Source organism: Vulpes vulpes, chromosome 1 (assembly GCF_048418805.1).
Source record: "Vulpes vulpes isolate BD-2025 chromosome 1, VulVul3, whole genome shotgun sequence".
In the NCBI taxonomy this organism is placed as follows: domain Eukaryota; kingdom Metazoa; phylum Chordata; class Mammalia; order Carnivora; family Canidae; genus Vulpes; species Vulpes vulpes.
In genome coordinates, this window is record NC_132780.1 from 176,639,850 (window position 1) to 176,656,705 (window position 16,856).

The 16,856-nt window shown below is 35.3% G+C and overlaps 1 protein-coding gene across 1 annotated transcript in view; it reads right to left on the reverse strand.

The window, feature by feature from the left end:
- Positions 1–295: 295 nt before the first annotated feature.
- Positions 296–16,856, reverse strand: part of RNGTT (RNA guanylyltransferase and 5'-phosphatase) — a 351,723-nt gene continuing 335,162 nt past the window's right edge. The window contains exons 16-17 of the mRNA XM_025983843.2: positions 4,484–4,607; positions 296–2,961 (exon numbers count right to left, since the gene is read on the reverse strand). Of these exons, the coding sequence (XP_025839628.1) occupies positions 2,798–2,961; positions 4,484–4,607 (288 nt within the window). The 3' untranslated portion in view covers positions 296–2,797. The remainder of the gene's footprint in view (positions 2,962–4,483; positions 4,608–16,856) is intronic.

Sequence of the window (16,856 nt, forward strand, 5' to 3'; positions counted from 1 at the left end):
ATAGAAATACTACAAATATCATTTAAAGATGGGCTTTCTTCCCGCTCCCCCACTCCAAAAAGAAAAGGTGCAAACTATACTTCCCATGTCACTCCAATTTCTTGGTTTCTGGGGAAGAAAAATAGAGGATGTTCCAAGTCTTTATGTTAATTCTAGAATGCAAAAAAACCAGATGGATTACAATGGGTATGGATGACAGGCAGGATAATGTCAGCAAAAGAAAGGACACAAAATCGTTAGTTAAATAAAGGGACACAAAGGCATCACTAGCAAAACAAAGTAGATACGCTTTCTGTTATTTTAAATCAGTAGTTTTATTACAATACACACTGACACACAATTAGAGGAGGAATGTCCTGACATTTTCTGAGCATTTCACGGAAAGCAAATGTAACCATCCAGGCAGTCAAGTCATCCATATCTTTTCCAAATTCAAAGCAAAAGCTTTTATATTTGATAACTCAGGAAAGCAAAGTTTTCTTACTGTTGTCTATAAAACTTCAGTGTCAGAAAATGGTTATTGTGAAGTGGACTGAGAAGGGAAAAGTTTCTGTCCTTCTTGCTGTCCCAATTCCTGCCTCTTGATTTCCCCCCCTTGACTTTCTAGATGACTTTTTATGATACTGCAGATGATAGTGTGTTAAAGGGGCCAAATGGGATCTACTTATTAGGCCGGCTATTATACTTCACTGTAATTGAAAGGAAAGAACAAATTAAGAAAATTAAATCCTGGAAAATGCACAAAGGCAAGGAAAAAATATCTGGGTATGTTAAAAATGAGATGCTCTTTTCACATAACTCATTTAAAAGGTTACAATTACCATAAACATTTTAACTCCATTGAAGATCACTGGCAAAAACTAACTCTTATATCTGCAGAAGGACTGTGCATTATACAGGCTTGGAAGAAAACAACATACCATGTGAAACGAGTCACTAATCCTGGTGAAGCAGGCATCAGACTATTTGGAGTTGCATAGGTGTTTTTTCAGACCCACTCTGTACAAGACACTATGGAACCTTGACAAATTTCCACCTTTCAGCAGTCATTGTGGCAGTCAGGTATTTGAACCCCTTTAGTACCCAAACTCAAAAAAACACTCTAGGAATGAAATACTAAAATGACATTCTGGAGACATTCACTACACATTACATAACTTGGAAAGAACAAAGGAAAAAGCCCAAGCATGACTCTAATATTTCATATACAAAAGCGCTGCAGGAGAAAACTTTGTTTAAAAACATTAAAACTCAGGTGAATATAAATACATTTTTGGTTAATCTGTGCTATATCATATATAGAAATCCTGTCAGATATTCAGTCTGCTGGGTAACTCATTTGCATTTTTCATGTCTGATTGTATTAGTAGAAGAATATACATTGATGCATATACTGACATATATATGCATATATATATAAAATTTAGATCATGAAAATTTGTTTTAAATACACATACTTAAAACCTGTACCTCTAAAAATAAATACATTTAGCCTCTAATAGGCTAATTCTCAGAGTTTCCTTCACAAACCAATCAGAACACAGCTTCTCAACAATGGCAAATAACCAATTAGCTGCTCTTTAAATCCATTATCTATCAGTAAATGTTTTAAAATTCAGATGTATAACAGAAATAGCATCCGCAGCACAGAACATAGATAGAATTCTGGCTTTGAAAATAAATGTCTTGGCTTCCTTGATGTTTAGTTCCTACAGATGTCTAGGCTTTGCCTCTGCATTTATCTAGCAGTGGGAGAGCATTTTCTAGTGACAGCATTCTATTCCATTGGTATTACCTTCTAATCAAAGGAGTTGGCTGGCATTTCCTTTGCTGTTTTGTTCAAGGGAACTAACACAACATTGTTTGTATTTGATATCATTCCCCATAATCACAGTGAGTTGTGTGTTTTAATGTAATTTAAAATGTGCCAATACCACTGAGGTAAAGCAGAAGTACCCCTGTCTTTTTTAAAAGAAAAAAAAAAAAAGTCTCCTGGGAGAACACCACATAAAACGGACCTGGTGGTGTATATCTAAGTTCTATGAACTAACTCAAAACCACAGCCAGAATAAACACATTGGATATCTGATATTTTAGTTCAAAGAATAGAAACATGAAAATACTCAATATACTTCTTTAGAAAGTATGCAATTCACAAAAATGGGGCTTTACTTTTTTACTCTTACATTTCAAAAAAAACCCCCAAAACTTCTTAAAATGATATACGCCAGACCAAGTTGTTTAATATAGTACAATACTTAACAACCTTGTCATTTGTTTTTGAATACAAGAATCTCAGAAATGTAGGAAATCCATGATAAGTGATAGCAAGAATGTTTAATGCCATTGCCTAGTTTTTTTTTTAAAGGAAAATTTACCATTGTTGAAATTCAACTTCTAAAAAATACAATGTTTTATGCGCTCACAGTTCCAGATTACTAACTTTATAAATTAAAGATAAAAGTTATCCATATACAAACAAGGCCTCTTTTTCATTGATTTCAATCTCAATTAAACCTTTGGATATTTCAATCTTCAGATTCACAAGGTAAGGCTGAGTTTATCAGATATAAATAAAATGTTTAAGGTCCACGATGTATTGTAGCACTGAGGAAACAAATGCATCAAATATTTACAGGCTGGCTACAATACTTCTCTTTTTTTAAAAAAAAAAAAAAATCAATTGTGTATCAACATCAAGCCACACTCTTTTTCGAATTTCTCTGGCTGCAAAAATGGGGCAACAGCATTTTTTCTCACTCATTTTTCCTCTCAATCCTTAAGTCAGAGGCAGGTCTTAGGTCAAAGGGCGAGGTCTTTTGGGAGGTGGTGGAGGCATGAGCTCTGTGTCAGGGTCCAGATGATGCTTTCGCTTCTGTCCTTGAGAAGCTGCTGCACATCTGTCGATGAACTCAAACAGCATCTCCTTGGTGACAGGGTTGGAGATGCTGTTGCACACAGCTGTGGACAAAGAGAGACACGTGTCTCAACGTGAGGGTTAATTAAGGCAGCTGACTCACCACAGGGAGATGTGAAAGGGGAAAGGTTTTCATCCCACTATGCTAAACACTTTCATTTCACCGATTGGGGTGACATGCTTCACACATTTAATGATTCTCCGCCTTCCCTGCCCCCCAAATAGGGGCTTTTCTGGTGGCTACTCTTTCTTGTAGTGTTAATTTTAAGCCAAGACTTTAAGTATTTGAATTATAACCACACCTTCACTATGGTTTTTCACTTTCCCAAAACTGTTTTTTTTTTTTCCCAAAACTGTTTTAATAGGATTTTCATGTACCACCGTGCATCATGCTGTTGTCTATATTCAACTAAAACTTGTATAGAAAATGTGTGCTATCTCCCTTTAGTCTCATCTGTCAGAAGGAAACCACCTTGTCATCACAGCACCAGCCACCATTTCCACTGAGCAGGGAGGTTCCACTGTACCTGACAGATCATACTATTTTACTTTAATAACTTGTTTGAGGTTAAGTATTACAACAAAATTATGAAGAAATATGGCATCTTTTCTTATGTGATCAAAATTTACCACCAGTCCTTGGAATTGTATTCACGTATTTAGTTTTTTGGGGGAAAAAACCTGGCTTAATTATTTCTATTTTCAAAATTAACTCATCTTGTCTGAACACAGATGCTAGTTCCAACGGAACCCTTAAATGTACAATAGTAACTTTCATAAACTGCAAAACTGAAACTGGCAATTTCTGTATTTTCTCATAAGCTTATCATACAATCAGCATCATCACTGAGCAGTCTAAAAGCACACAATTCTATTAACCTTTAATCTTAGTTTTTATCTGTTTCTGTTCTCAACTTCACTAAGAATGCAATCCAGAGCAATAACTGCTACTAGTTTACCTTATAAAAATTAATTTATGTTGTTCTCCATGAAAGAAACTTTCTATTCTGAATTCCCAAAGCATTTATATTATACCCAAAGAACACTCAGAAGGATAGCATAGCAGGTTTTAGGAGGTTTTTTTTTTTTTTTAGTGGTTTTCATTTACTTTGTTCTCCATTGTTTGTAAAGCTATTTTAGGAGCTGGAAATTACATTTTCCCCTGCTAATTTTGTCTTTTACCATCTGGCAAACAATGGTTTTTATAGTTCTGAATAGATCTGAAATTATCATGGCTTTTGTTGTTGTTGTTGTTCAACAAATTCAACTTGTATACAGCCCATTCATTATCCTGCCCTTTATACTTCTCTTTTGGGCACATGGGCGTAAGTGCACAGTCCTAGAGAGGGGAATCCATAAGCCAAATGGAGCTGACAGTCATAGCCTCTTTCCCAACCAGCAAGGACAGGGGTCTGAATGACCCCATGCCCCATCAAGCAGAACACATTTTGATTCTGAAACCTTAATATGCACATGCGTGCACGCTCCTGTGCGCTCGCTCGCTCCTCCCTCTCTCTCTCTCTCTCTCTCTCAATGTAACAAATACCAGTAGGCTGTCATACTCACCCATGGCAGTATTGTATGCATTAGGAAAACTTTTGTCTGTTCTCTGTCTCATGAAGACCCAGCTGTTATTCTCAAATTTGCATTCTATAATTTTGTTGTCATACTGTTTTAGCTCTTTTGTCACCTGTTTTAAAAGAGAATTGAAGAAAATATTTAAATCATTTGAAAGGCTTTTTGCTTCCACTATGTGACAGACACATTAGGGAATGCCAAAAACACCTCAGTAACTCTTCATGCAGAGCTTTTTGTCATCTGAAGTGTCTAATCAAGCCTAAGGATATGGTGTGCACTCCCTTGTACACATGCTCATTAATCCGACATTTTACAAATAGTCGTGAAAACAGCTGTCAATATATAGCAATTAAAAGAGGCTAAGCACAAACCAGCCACTTCTGGGCCAAATGCAAATATGTTACCATAGGGACCAAGGCCTTCAGTATCTCTGTGTCCCTATGGATTTCAGAAATTGAGTATGCTGCTTAGGTTCATCAGCTTTCAGAAGGGTCTCACCATCTAAATTCCTATGTCAAAACCTAAAGAAGTTCCCTTCACTAGTTAGTTAAAAGAAAAAGTTGCACACAAAAAGTAAATATCAGGACCAGATTCAGGTAATGTGCACCCTACATAGCTTGCTTTTCAAGAAGTAACAACTATTCCAAACTCTAATCTTTAGGTTAGTTACCCTTTCCATCTCCAAACTACTATGAAATACAGATGAAGCTACTTCAGATTTTAGTCTGGCGGGTTTTTTGGCTACTTCACCCCGATGACTGAATATGAATTACAACTTACTCTATCAAAGCTAACAAGTATCCATGGAAACTATGAAACCTTTTAAGATATTTCATCAGGCTGTGAGGATAGTTTTCATAAATAGGAACCTAAGCTTATCTTTGCAGTTTTCAAATCAAATGCCAGTCATGGTAATATTTTAATTCTGTCCTCATCTTTCACAGCTAACAACTTTCCCTCACAATATGGTAGATTGCAATCATTTAAACTTCATTAGCATTATTTGAAATGCTCTCATTTTTCTACCCACAGATTCAATACCACCTAGGAATATGAAGGGAAGCAAATTTTTTAGATGCTTTCAATTCACAGATTAGTCAGTACATATCTTTATAAAAACTATCAAATTGTATTCCTTGTCCCTTAATGAGTATTACACTTGATTGGATTATTTGCATTTTCAAAAAATCCAACAGGACCAATAGATTCATCGGCTCTGGAAAAGACCTGCCCAAAAAACTGACGTTGCACCTAGCAAACTTGCCAAAATTATTCTCAAACATTCATTATTTTAATCTCAATTCCCCTCCCTTTCTTCCTAAGGATCCACCTCCTTTTACTTTTAGACATGGATAGCCAAGTGTTAGGCAACTCATTCAGGTAGGTAACCACATTTACCACATGTAGGCTCTAACAGAGGTAGTTTCTAAACCTTTCAGAGCCTCCATTTTCTAATTTCTAAAATGGGCAAAGGAGTCCCTAACTTACTAGGACACTGGAAGAATAACAAATAATAAATAATAAATAGCACATAATGGCCAAGCAGTAAAATTCTTAAATATAAAATTAGGAAATAACACATTGCTTTCAAGAACAAAAAATGCTTTAAAGTAAATTCACTAAAGAAATCAAGATGACATGGAAAGATACACTTTGAAAATAGGCGTCAAGAAAATTATATTATAGGCTTGTACCAACAATGTGGAGTCGGTCGGTACGTTTGCTGACCAGCAATTATAGTAAGTCCTTATCATATAACTCATCATTCCTGTGTTCCTGGTTCCAGAATTGCTGTAAATTATGTGCTCCTCAATATGATTACAGCAATTAAGCAGTATTATTAAGTATCTGTGCATTTATTTGGGCATGCATTAACAACAACTGAGAAACAGCTTTAAGAAAAATGCGTGCACCTGCCACTATACTAACCTAAATGTATGTCCATATTAAAGAACAATTCATTGTTCTTTATTGATCACATCAGTTATATTCCCAAGTTATATTCCCAAGACACACTGCAAGGTACTCATTTGGTTCAGTAGTAAAATATATTTGACAAAAATAATACCTTTCATACGTGCACAAACTAAAGACAGTTGTCACTAATGGCCAGATCAAGAGAATGACTGCCATACATGGGAGAAGTTTAATTTTAGTATCCAAATCCTAATTTGTTATTATGGTAACCACTCACAGCCAATTTAGTATTATTATTTACTAAAACAAGACCCTGTTAGGCCTTCTATAATCAACTCTGTTACTCTAGTTTGAGCTATTAAGAGCTTGAAAATAATAGGAATAAAATATTTATAAATCAGGATCTCATATCTGTACTCATAATTATATTGAGTTAATGAGATTTTTTTTAAAAAAAGCAATATACAATGTATTTTATATTGAAAAATATTTTGTTCATGTATCCACCTTGTTGAGTACCACATTTGTTATACTATTTGACTATACCAATAAAATTAGGTTAAGAGTCCAATGAAGCTGGATCTAGTATCTCTGGAGGTTTTTTGTTTTTGTTTTTAAAGAGAGGGAGAAAGAGAGACAGAGAGAAGGGGCCGGGGAGGGGCAGAAGGAGAGAGAGAATCTTAAGCAGGCTCCAGACTGGGTGTGGAGCCCGACTCAGGGCTCGATCTCACAACCCTGAGATCATGACCTGAGTGGAAATCAAGAGTCAGAAGCTTAACAGACTGAGCTGTCCAGGTGCCCCTAATATCTCTGGAGATTTTAAATTAGCAGCTCAACAGTAATACCTCCAATAAAGAGCCCATGGTAGAGTCAAATACAATCACAGGTGCTCCACTCTGTACTATTCTTACAGAATACTTTTTGTAATGGAAGTGCTAGGCAATTAATTACCTACACTACCAAGTCCCAAAAGGAAACCATCAGTGTTGGCTGAACTGACCTATACAGAGCAGGCAAAGTTGCATTTCTAATACTAGTGGTGGAATGAAACTCTAAAGCTTACTGTCCCTGTTTCGAGGAAGTTGTTTTGCTATCAAGGGCTCATCTTAGGGCACCTGGATGGCTCAGGTAAGTAACTGAATCTTGATTTCAGCTCAGTTCATGATCTTAGATTAGGTCATGATCTCAGGGTCATGAGATTGAGCCCCACATTGGGGCTCCACACTCAATGGCATATCTGCTTGTCCTCCTGTTTCCCCCCCTACTTGTGCTCTCTCACTCTCAAATAAATAGTAGATACATAAACGAAATCTTAAAGAGAGAGAGAGAGAGAGCGCGCTCCTCTTTCTTTTATAGAGATACTGCACAAAGGCTTGAGGGGAGGGGGATTTTTCTGAATTAATTTGCTCTGGAGACACTAATAATAACTAATATCCTTAGACTGAGAAAGCTATCAGTGAGTTGTTTGATTTTAACTTTTAATTTTGAAAGAATTCCAGATATACGAAGAAGCTGTGTATAGATGGTGTAGAGAGTTCTACTATTCCTATCACCCAGCTTCCCCTAATGTTCATATTTTACATATCATGCTACATTTATCATCTCAAATTCACATTGGCTCAACACAATTAACCGAAATGCATGCAGACTATTCAGACTTTAGTTTTTCACTAATGTCTTTATCTGTTCCAGGATCCCAGCCAGGAAACCACACTGCATTTAGTCATCACGTCTCCCTAGTCTCCTATGATCTATGACAGTTTCTCAGACCATTCTTGACACTTTTGAAGAGTACTAATCAAGTATTTGTAGAATAGTCCTCAATTTGGAATTTTCTGATGGTTTCTCATGATTAGACTGAAGTTATGGATTTAGGGGACAAATGCCAAAAGATGAAGTGCCTCTTTTGTTGTGTAACATCTGGGGGTGTGTGGTATCAACAGGACTTATCACTGGTGATGCTAACTCTGACCACATCATTAAGATGGTACATGCCACATTTCACTACTGTAAAGTTACTATTTTTCTCCTCTCCATACTCTACTGGTAGTTATTAGTCACAATGAACAAACAGCTCTATTCAAGGATAAGGGAAGTAAGCTCCACTTCCTGGGAAAGAGAGTATCAAAAAAGTTGTGGACATTTATTAGAATCACCAGAGAAATTACTAAGTTTCTTGAGAGAGATATTTTGAGACTATACAAATATCCTGTTTCTCCTTAAGGTTTTGCTCATTAATTTTAGCATTCATCTGTGAATCTTGCCCACAGCAATTATTCCTGTGGTGTTCTAATGGGGTTTTCTCTTTTCTCCATTCCTTCTACACTTATTATCTGGACTTTTTCTGTAAGGAACAACTTGGCCCATTTCCTTCATTTACTTAGTTGTATCAGTATAAACTCATGGATATTTTATTCTTTGGTTTATAATAAAAATACTACTGTCATTCATTTTGTTGATCAAATTGTTCCAGTTTTGGCACTGGGAATTCTCTCAGGTTGGCTCCTGTGTCCTTTTAATTTGCTTCCATTTTTACTTACTTATTTTCAGCATTTACTTTCTGGCAATTCAAGATACTACTGCAGGCTCATCTTTGTACTTTCTCTGCCCCAGCCCTAGAATCAGCCATGAAGTCCTCTACCAGGATTTTATAAGAACAGAATCACTCCTCAACAGTCCAGGCTATGCTAAGAAAGTACTGTCACCACCTGTTCAGGTCAGAATTTAAAATTATTATTGAGGGAAAGAGAGAGAGAAAATAACAAAGAGACTCTACAGATGAATAGATGTTTCACTTAGAAGTTTCCACTCCATCTTTTGTTAACTGCTCTCTGGAGCTAAACTTAAATTGGCCATTTTTTTCTTTTTGAAGTTATAACTGTACTCTGATAATTCAAGTTCTACCTCTATACAGTGACAGAAGGTAAATTTTAAAAACAGAACTAGATGAAACAAAAATCTTTCATGTAAATAACTTCAATTTCTAGTACCTATAAAGGTATAGAAAATAAAATAACACATTAGAAATGAAATGGAACTAGAAAAGTTTTCCTAATGGTATCAGAACAATACAAATAGCTTAAATCTGAATTATTAATCTTTTAAAAATACTACATAATAGTAGGGCCTTGATATATTACTATTAGAAAGTGCATCCACTATTAAAGAAAGTAAAACACTTGACAAGTTACCCTCTTAAAAAAATGTTACTCCCACCACTACTATTATGTATAAATAACATACTTTGCATTTGCTAGGTTGGAAACAGAGCAGCAGGAAGTCTTTTTCCCTTGTGAATGATGGGGTCTTCAAGCCCTCCAATCAGGTGTTTAATTAATGAAAGCAGCCAAAAAAAAGAAGGCAGCCTAGAACTCTTATTTGTCATGTCATAAAGGTCATTACAATCACAACTTCAGGGTATGAAATTCTCACTAAACCACAGATTATTACCTGCCAATAAAGTCAGAGTTAGTCACAGTTCTTACTCAAAATATAATAAATATTCATATAGAATAACAGACATAAAGATAAAACAATGATATGTAGGCAATGGTTATTGGTAGACGGTGAAATCAGGAATGACTTTTACCTGTATCGTGCTGTATTTTTAAACTTTCTATATTACATGTGCTTAACTTTCATAATTTTTAATAATGAAAATTTCCTTTAAAAACTATTACATAAAAGATAATAAACTTCAGCTTGGTTTTCATGAGAGATAGAAAAATAAAGAGATAAACATTTATAGAAAACAAAGTCTTGGAATAAGATCCCAAGACCACAGTTCCCAAACTGTGCAATGAGGTACCCTGGTGTGCTGCAACAAACTCAGAGAGGTACTGTGGGATATTTTATTTTTTATTTTATTTTATTTTATTTTATTTTATTTTATTTATATTTTATTTTATTTATATTTTATTTTATTTATATTTTTTTATTTTATTTTATTTTATTTATATTTTTTTTATTTTATTTTATTTTATTTATTTTATATTTTATTTTTATTTTATTTATTTTATTTTATTTTATTTTATTTTATTTTATTTTATTTTATTTTATTTTATTTTATTTTATTTTATTTTATTTTATTTTTTTATTTTAATTTTTTGATCCTGGCACACCAGGATCACGCCCTGGGCCGAAGGCAGGCGCTAAACCACTGAGCCACCCAGGGATCCAAATTTTTAAGGAAACAGTGGCCAACGTTAAACACCATACAAACTATTAATTGGAAGAAGTTCACAGTTTCAATATAAGATTCCTTAAGATGACTTTGCAAAGCTGAGTTTGGGGGCAATTATTGCGATAAATACCAAGTACCACAAAAATTAGAATAGTAAATGAAGTTGGTGGTGTATAATCTGACTCCAAGGTTTGAGAAGTTATGTAATCCTTAACATGTGCTAAGTTGTTAAAATCTAGATACTCATTAAATTTTTTGGTTCCATCCTCTCAATCAATGGAGGTGTTAGGTATTTCTTTTGCCTTAGAGATGTTGTGTATGAGGCAAAATGAACCAAGAAAGTTTCATAGCCTCTGTCCTAAGACCTTTTCATTCATTCATCCTTCCCCAGATCCTAATTTGTAAACCCACATGTAGGTTTTTATCTAGCTCTTAGGGGAAACCAATCAGAGTAGTAAACAACTTTGCCTGAGGTGCAGAATATAGATCATGGTAGAGAATGAGAATTTCTATCAAGTTAATCTCATTGGTTTGGCTCTAGATCACTAAAATATATATTCCTCATTCATCTCCCCACTGTTATTACAGTACTGAGTCCCAGGTAGATCCTCAGAGAGGATGTTTACCGAATTCAAGAGAATCATGAGCCTCAGTTTATCAAACCAGTTTGTAGTGTTTGATGGCTGGTTAGCTAAAGTAAGCTAATACTATCTCTAGCCTTTCTCTGCTTCCTTCCTCCTTTCTACCTTTTCTTTCTTTCCTACAAAACAAAACAAAACAAAACAAAAGGTTTTACGTCTTAAATATCTTCAGTTTGTCATCTGAATAAACAATGCATTTGTACTCTCTGTTTCTGGGTGCCTAACATGGAGGCGGTGACATTACTAGTCTGCTATCATAGTGTTAAAAGCAGCATTTCTGCCTTGGCAGTAAAGAACAAGTAGAGAAAATGAAAGGTAAAAGATTTGTCTCCTCCCACCCTGCCCACTGGTCAAGCAATACCAATCATTTCTAGAACTATATGACTCATTTTATGTAAATGAATATTAACAATTTATTCATTGAGCACTTAGTATGTATCAAATATAAATTTGTTTATATTATAAATTAATTATAATAAATTAATTATGATTATTATAAATTAAATTATAAATTTGTGACCCATACACATTATCTGATTTATTTTGCACCACAATCTTATGATAGGAATTCTATTATTGCCCTTCAACAGGTATGGAGTCTAAAGTTCAAAGTGGTTAAATATCCCACCCAAAGTCACAGACCTAGAAAATGGAACAGCCAGGTCTCAATATAGGTTTCCCTGTCTAATGCCACAATGCCATTTCATATCCCACCAGCTATCACAAAGCCTGGCACTCTGTGGACAATAAATGCAGAATGAAACAAATAAGGTTATTTTCCTGCTCAGACTTTGGCTGAAATGGAGTATAGAAATCTCTTCACATGTAAGTGTAAGGTAAGTCAGTCATATGAAAACACAAAGACATTGGACCTAATGCAGCCACGGCAAAGCGTTGAAGATCCTTCCTTCCCACCATCTGACAAATATTATTGACCAGCCATGTGTCAGGCACAAGGTTGTAGACTGGTGATACAGACACAGTTCCAGTCCTTTAGAATATATAGTCTAGTAAACAGTCAAATAACAAATTATGTAAGAGCCATGAAGAAAACAGATATGCAATAGAAAATAAGGCCAGGAGAAAGGTATCTGGTTTTAGGTGGGGTAGTTTGGGGAGATGATACTTGAGTTGAGATTTATAATATGATGAGAGGTCAGTTACAGAACGAAGGAAGGAGATGGAAAGAAGGAGAAAGACAGAGAGGGAAACAAATAAGAGCAGGCAGGGGGAAATGGGAGTCATACACACTTCAGGGAGTGATTAACAGTATGTCCAAAGGTCTGAGGTGAAAAAAAAACTTAAGATCTTGGCATGCTGAAGGAACTGAAAATAAAGAATGTTCTCTACACGCCTTTAAAGAGGGTTCCACATAAGTCTGACTCATTCCCAAACTCTTCCTCTCATATGGTATGCCCTATATATACCTTTTTATATCATATATATAGAGAGAGGGTCCAGCTGCCTACTTGACATCTTTATTTGAAATTCCTATAGATTTCTCAAACCTGACATACTCAAAACTCAACTCTATCTTCCCCCAAATGTACTTCTTCTCTATCTCAATATATGGGAACTCCCCTCACCCAGTTCCTCATGACAGAAACCTTTCCCCTTTTATTTTCTCTCCTATTCAATTTATTACCAGGGTCTACCAATTCTACCTCCAAAATATATTCTGCACATGTCCATTTGTCCCCTATCTCTCAGATTCCTACAAAAGACTATTCTTCTACATTTCCCCCACCCCATCAATTCTTTACAGCGCAGCCAGATTGGTCTTTGAAAAATGCAAATCCAACCAAATCATTCCCTTGCTTAAAATACAAATAAAAGATATACAGGTTGGGAAGGGAGAAATAAGATGGTCTCTATTCACAAAAGACATGTTACTCATAAAAAAGGAATCTACAAAGATGCTCCTAGAACTAATAAGTTACTTTCACAAGGTTGCAGATACAAGGTTACTATACTAAAACCAATTTTATTCCTATATATTAGCAATGAATGGTTAGAAGTTTAAATTTTAAATGGCATCATTTACAATAGCTTTCAAAAACATGAAATACTTAGGTATGAATTAAAAAAAATGCAGGATCTGAATGCTGACAATTAAAAAACATCAATAAAAGAAAAAAAAATCAAGGAGGACCTAAACAAATACCATGCTCATGAATTGGAAGATTTAATATTGCTAAGATGTCAGTTCTTCCTAAATGATCTACAGATTCAACATAATCACAAGCAAAATGCCAAAAGAATTTTTTACAGATATCAACAACCTGATCTAAAATGTATATGGAAAGCCAAAGAAATTAGAATAGCCCAAACAAAAAGACAATGTTGGAGAACTGACACTGATTTCAAGACTTAATAAAGCTATAGTAATCAAGACAATGTGGTTGGTGAGTGGAGAGACACATAAATAAGTGGAACAGAAGAGTGTCCAGAAGTAGATCTGTAATTACAAGGTCAATTGATATTTGCCAAAATTGCAAATTTGCAGTGAAGAAAGGATGGTCTTTTTAGCAAATGGTGCTGGAGCAAATTGCACACCTGTTTCCAAATTATGTACCTCAACACAAATATTTTACTTTATACAAAAATTAACTCAAAATGGAAAATATACCGAAACATGAAACCTAAAACTATAAAATTTCTTACAGAAAACACAGAAGGAAATCTTTGTGACATACGTTAGGCAAAGTTTCTAAAATCAACACCAAAGGGATGCTTGGGTGGATAGGCAGTTGAGCGTCTGCCTTTGGCTCAGTGCATGATCCTGGGTCCCAGGATGGAGTCTCATGTTAGGCTCCCTATGAGGAGTCTGTTTCTCCCTCTATGTCTCTCTCTCTCTCTCTCTCTCTCTCTCTCTCTCTCTCTCTCTGTGTGTGTGTGTGTGTGTGTCTCTCATGAATAAAATCTTAGGGAAAAAACCCCCACCAAAAACATGATTCATAAAACAAAAAGTTGATAAACTTTAAAATTTATGCTCTGTTAAATATATTGCTAAGTGAATGAAAAGGCAAGACACAGATTATTTGCAAATCACATCTGACAAAGGATTTGTATCAAGGATACACAAAGAACTTTTAAAACTCAGTCATAAAACAATTAAAACTGGGCAAACACAGGGTGCCTGGGTAGCACAGTTGTTTAAACATCCAACTCTTGACTTCAGCTCAGGTCATGATCTCAGGGTCCTGAAATTGAGCCCCGCATCATGGTCCATGCTGAGCATGGAACCTGGCTAAGATTTTCTCTCTACCTTTCCCTTTGCCCCCCACCCCAGTGCATGCTTATTCATAAATAAAAAAAGGCAAACAACCTGAACAGATACTTCACCAAAGAAGACATGGATGGCAATTAAGCACATGAAAATATGCAATTAAAATCACAATGAGATACCACTGCACACCTATTAGAATGTCTAAAATAAATAAAATTGATAAATACGAATAATATCAAATGCTGAGAAAAATGTAAAGCAACTAAAATCTTATATCAAATGTATAACCACTTTAGAAGACAGTTTGGCAGTTTGTTTATCAAGTAAGATATACACTTACCACAAGAACCAGCTAGGGATTTACTCAAGAAAAATGAAAACATATTCACAGAAAAACCTGAATACAAATGTGTATAGTAGTTTTATTCATAATCATTCCAACCTAGAAACAACTCAAGTGCTCTTCAATCACTGAAAAGATAAAGAAGTTTTAGTATAGCCATACAAAGGAATACTACTCACAGCAGTAAGGACTAAAGCAATAATAGATGAATTTCAAATGCAGTATACTAAGTTAAAGAAACTAGACTTAAAAAGCTATAGAGTATGTGACTCCCTGTGCATGACACCCTGGAAAAGGCAAGATTACAGGAACAGAAAACAGATCAGTGGTTGCAAAGTTTGAGAATGAGAGGTGTAACTGATTGCATAGGGCTGTCCTGCAGAATTTTGGGGGAGGTGATGGGCTCATGCTATCAGTACTCCTCCCTGATTTGTGGCACATATGTTCTAAGACCTCCAGCAGATGCCTGAAAATGTAGATTGTACTGAACCCTAAATATACTCTGTTTTTTCCTACACATACATATCTATGATAAAGTTTAACTTTCAAATTAGGCAGAGTAAAAGATGAACAACAGTAACTAATCATAAAATAGGACAATGATAACAATATACTGTACTAAAAGTTATATGAATGAGGCCGCTCTCTCTCAAAATATCTTATTATTCCATACTCACCCTCCTTGTGATGAGGAAATGATAAAATACTTACATGAGATGAAGTGAGGTGCCTGAGGTAGGCATTGTGACAGCCTAATTGACCTTAAGCTAATATTGACCTTCTGTGGACACAGCAGAGATCAGACAGAGGATCATCTGCTACCTGACCATTGTTGAGTGTGCAGGTAACTTGAAACCACAGAAAGGAAAACCACAAATAAGGGGGAACTAGCATATCTTGATTCCAGTTGTGGCTATACACCTCTATGCATTTATCTAATCTCTCAGAATTATACACCAAAGGAGTGAGCTTGATGTATGTTAAATTTTAAAAGCTGAATTTAAAAAGACACAAGAACGATATGAATTTTGTAAAAAGTAAATCCAATCACATCATCCTTTGTGGATGCCTTCCCATTACAAAGTACTGAATGATACAGCCCTTGCTTATCTTTCTAGCTCATATGAACTGTCTCAGAGCACCCTACACCTTCCCTTTAGAATATTTATCATTACTAGTAAATAAAATTTGTTGATTATCCATTTAATATCTGTTAACCAGAATGGTTAATAATTATTAAACACTAAGTGTTGATAACTGTTCTAAGTGCTTTACATGGATTAATCTATTTAATCCTCGTAACAGCTGTAGGAAGTATCTTCATTTTTCTAGATACAGAAACAGGTACAGAGGTTTAAGTAATTTGGTTAGGGTCTCATAGCTAGTAAGTGACAGAGAATTGTACTGTATCCCTACTTATCCCTACTAGGTTTTCTAATAGAGAATCTAATTTAATCTGTGTATGTATCTAATAAGACATGTAGAAACTGAAGCCCAGAGAATTTAAGTAATTTGCATAAGGATAGAGCTCACTTGTTTTGGTATCAAAATTCAAATTCTAGGTCTTTGTGAGTCAAAAACATGGGCCCTCCTTATCCTTAAGAATCTAGCTTCTAGGTTGAAAATGTATTAAAGGAGGCAAAGACAGATCCCACTTGTGGACAATTTTACTTATGTTAGAAAATGTAATTTAAGTAACTATTTCCAAGGATTACACTCCACTTGGAGAGTCTGGGAATGGGAGACAAAGTGATGTGAGATGGATGAAGGGCTTAACATATTGGCTTGAACCAAGCACAATATCTAACAAGTTTCTTCTTCTTTACTTTCTCCCAATGCACACTATTCTGACCTGCATCATCTCTGCTGTTTGCTATTCTAGTTGTAGCACAAACCACAAATCATAGCAAATTGCAGAATTTCTCAATCATTAAGGATTTACAATAGGTTAATTTTAAAATGGACTGCATTTCACAGCTGCAAAGCTTTTGTCTGATTTGTAGACCAAATGAGAAGCCATTAGTGGATTGAAGACCTTTCTGTGGGCA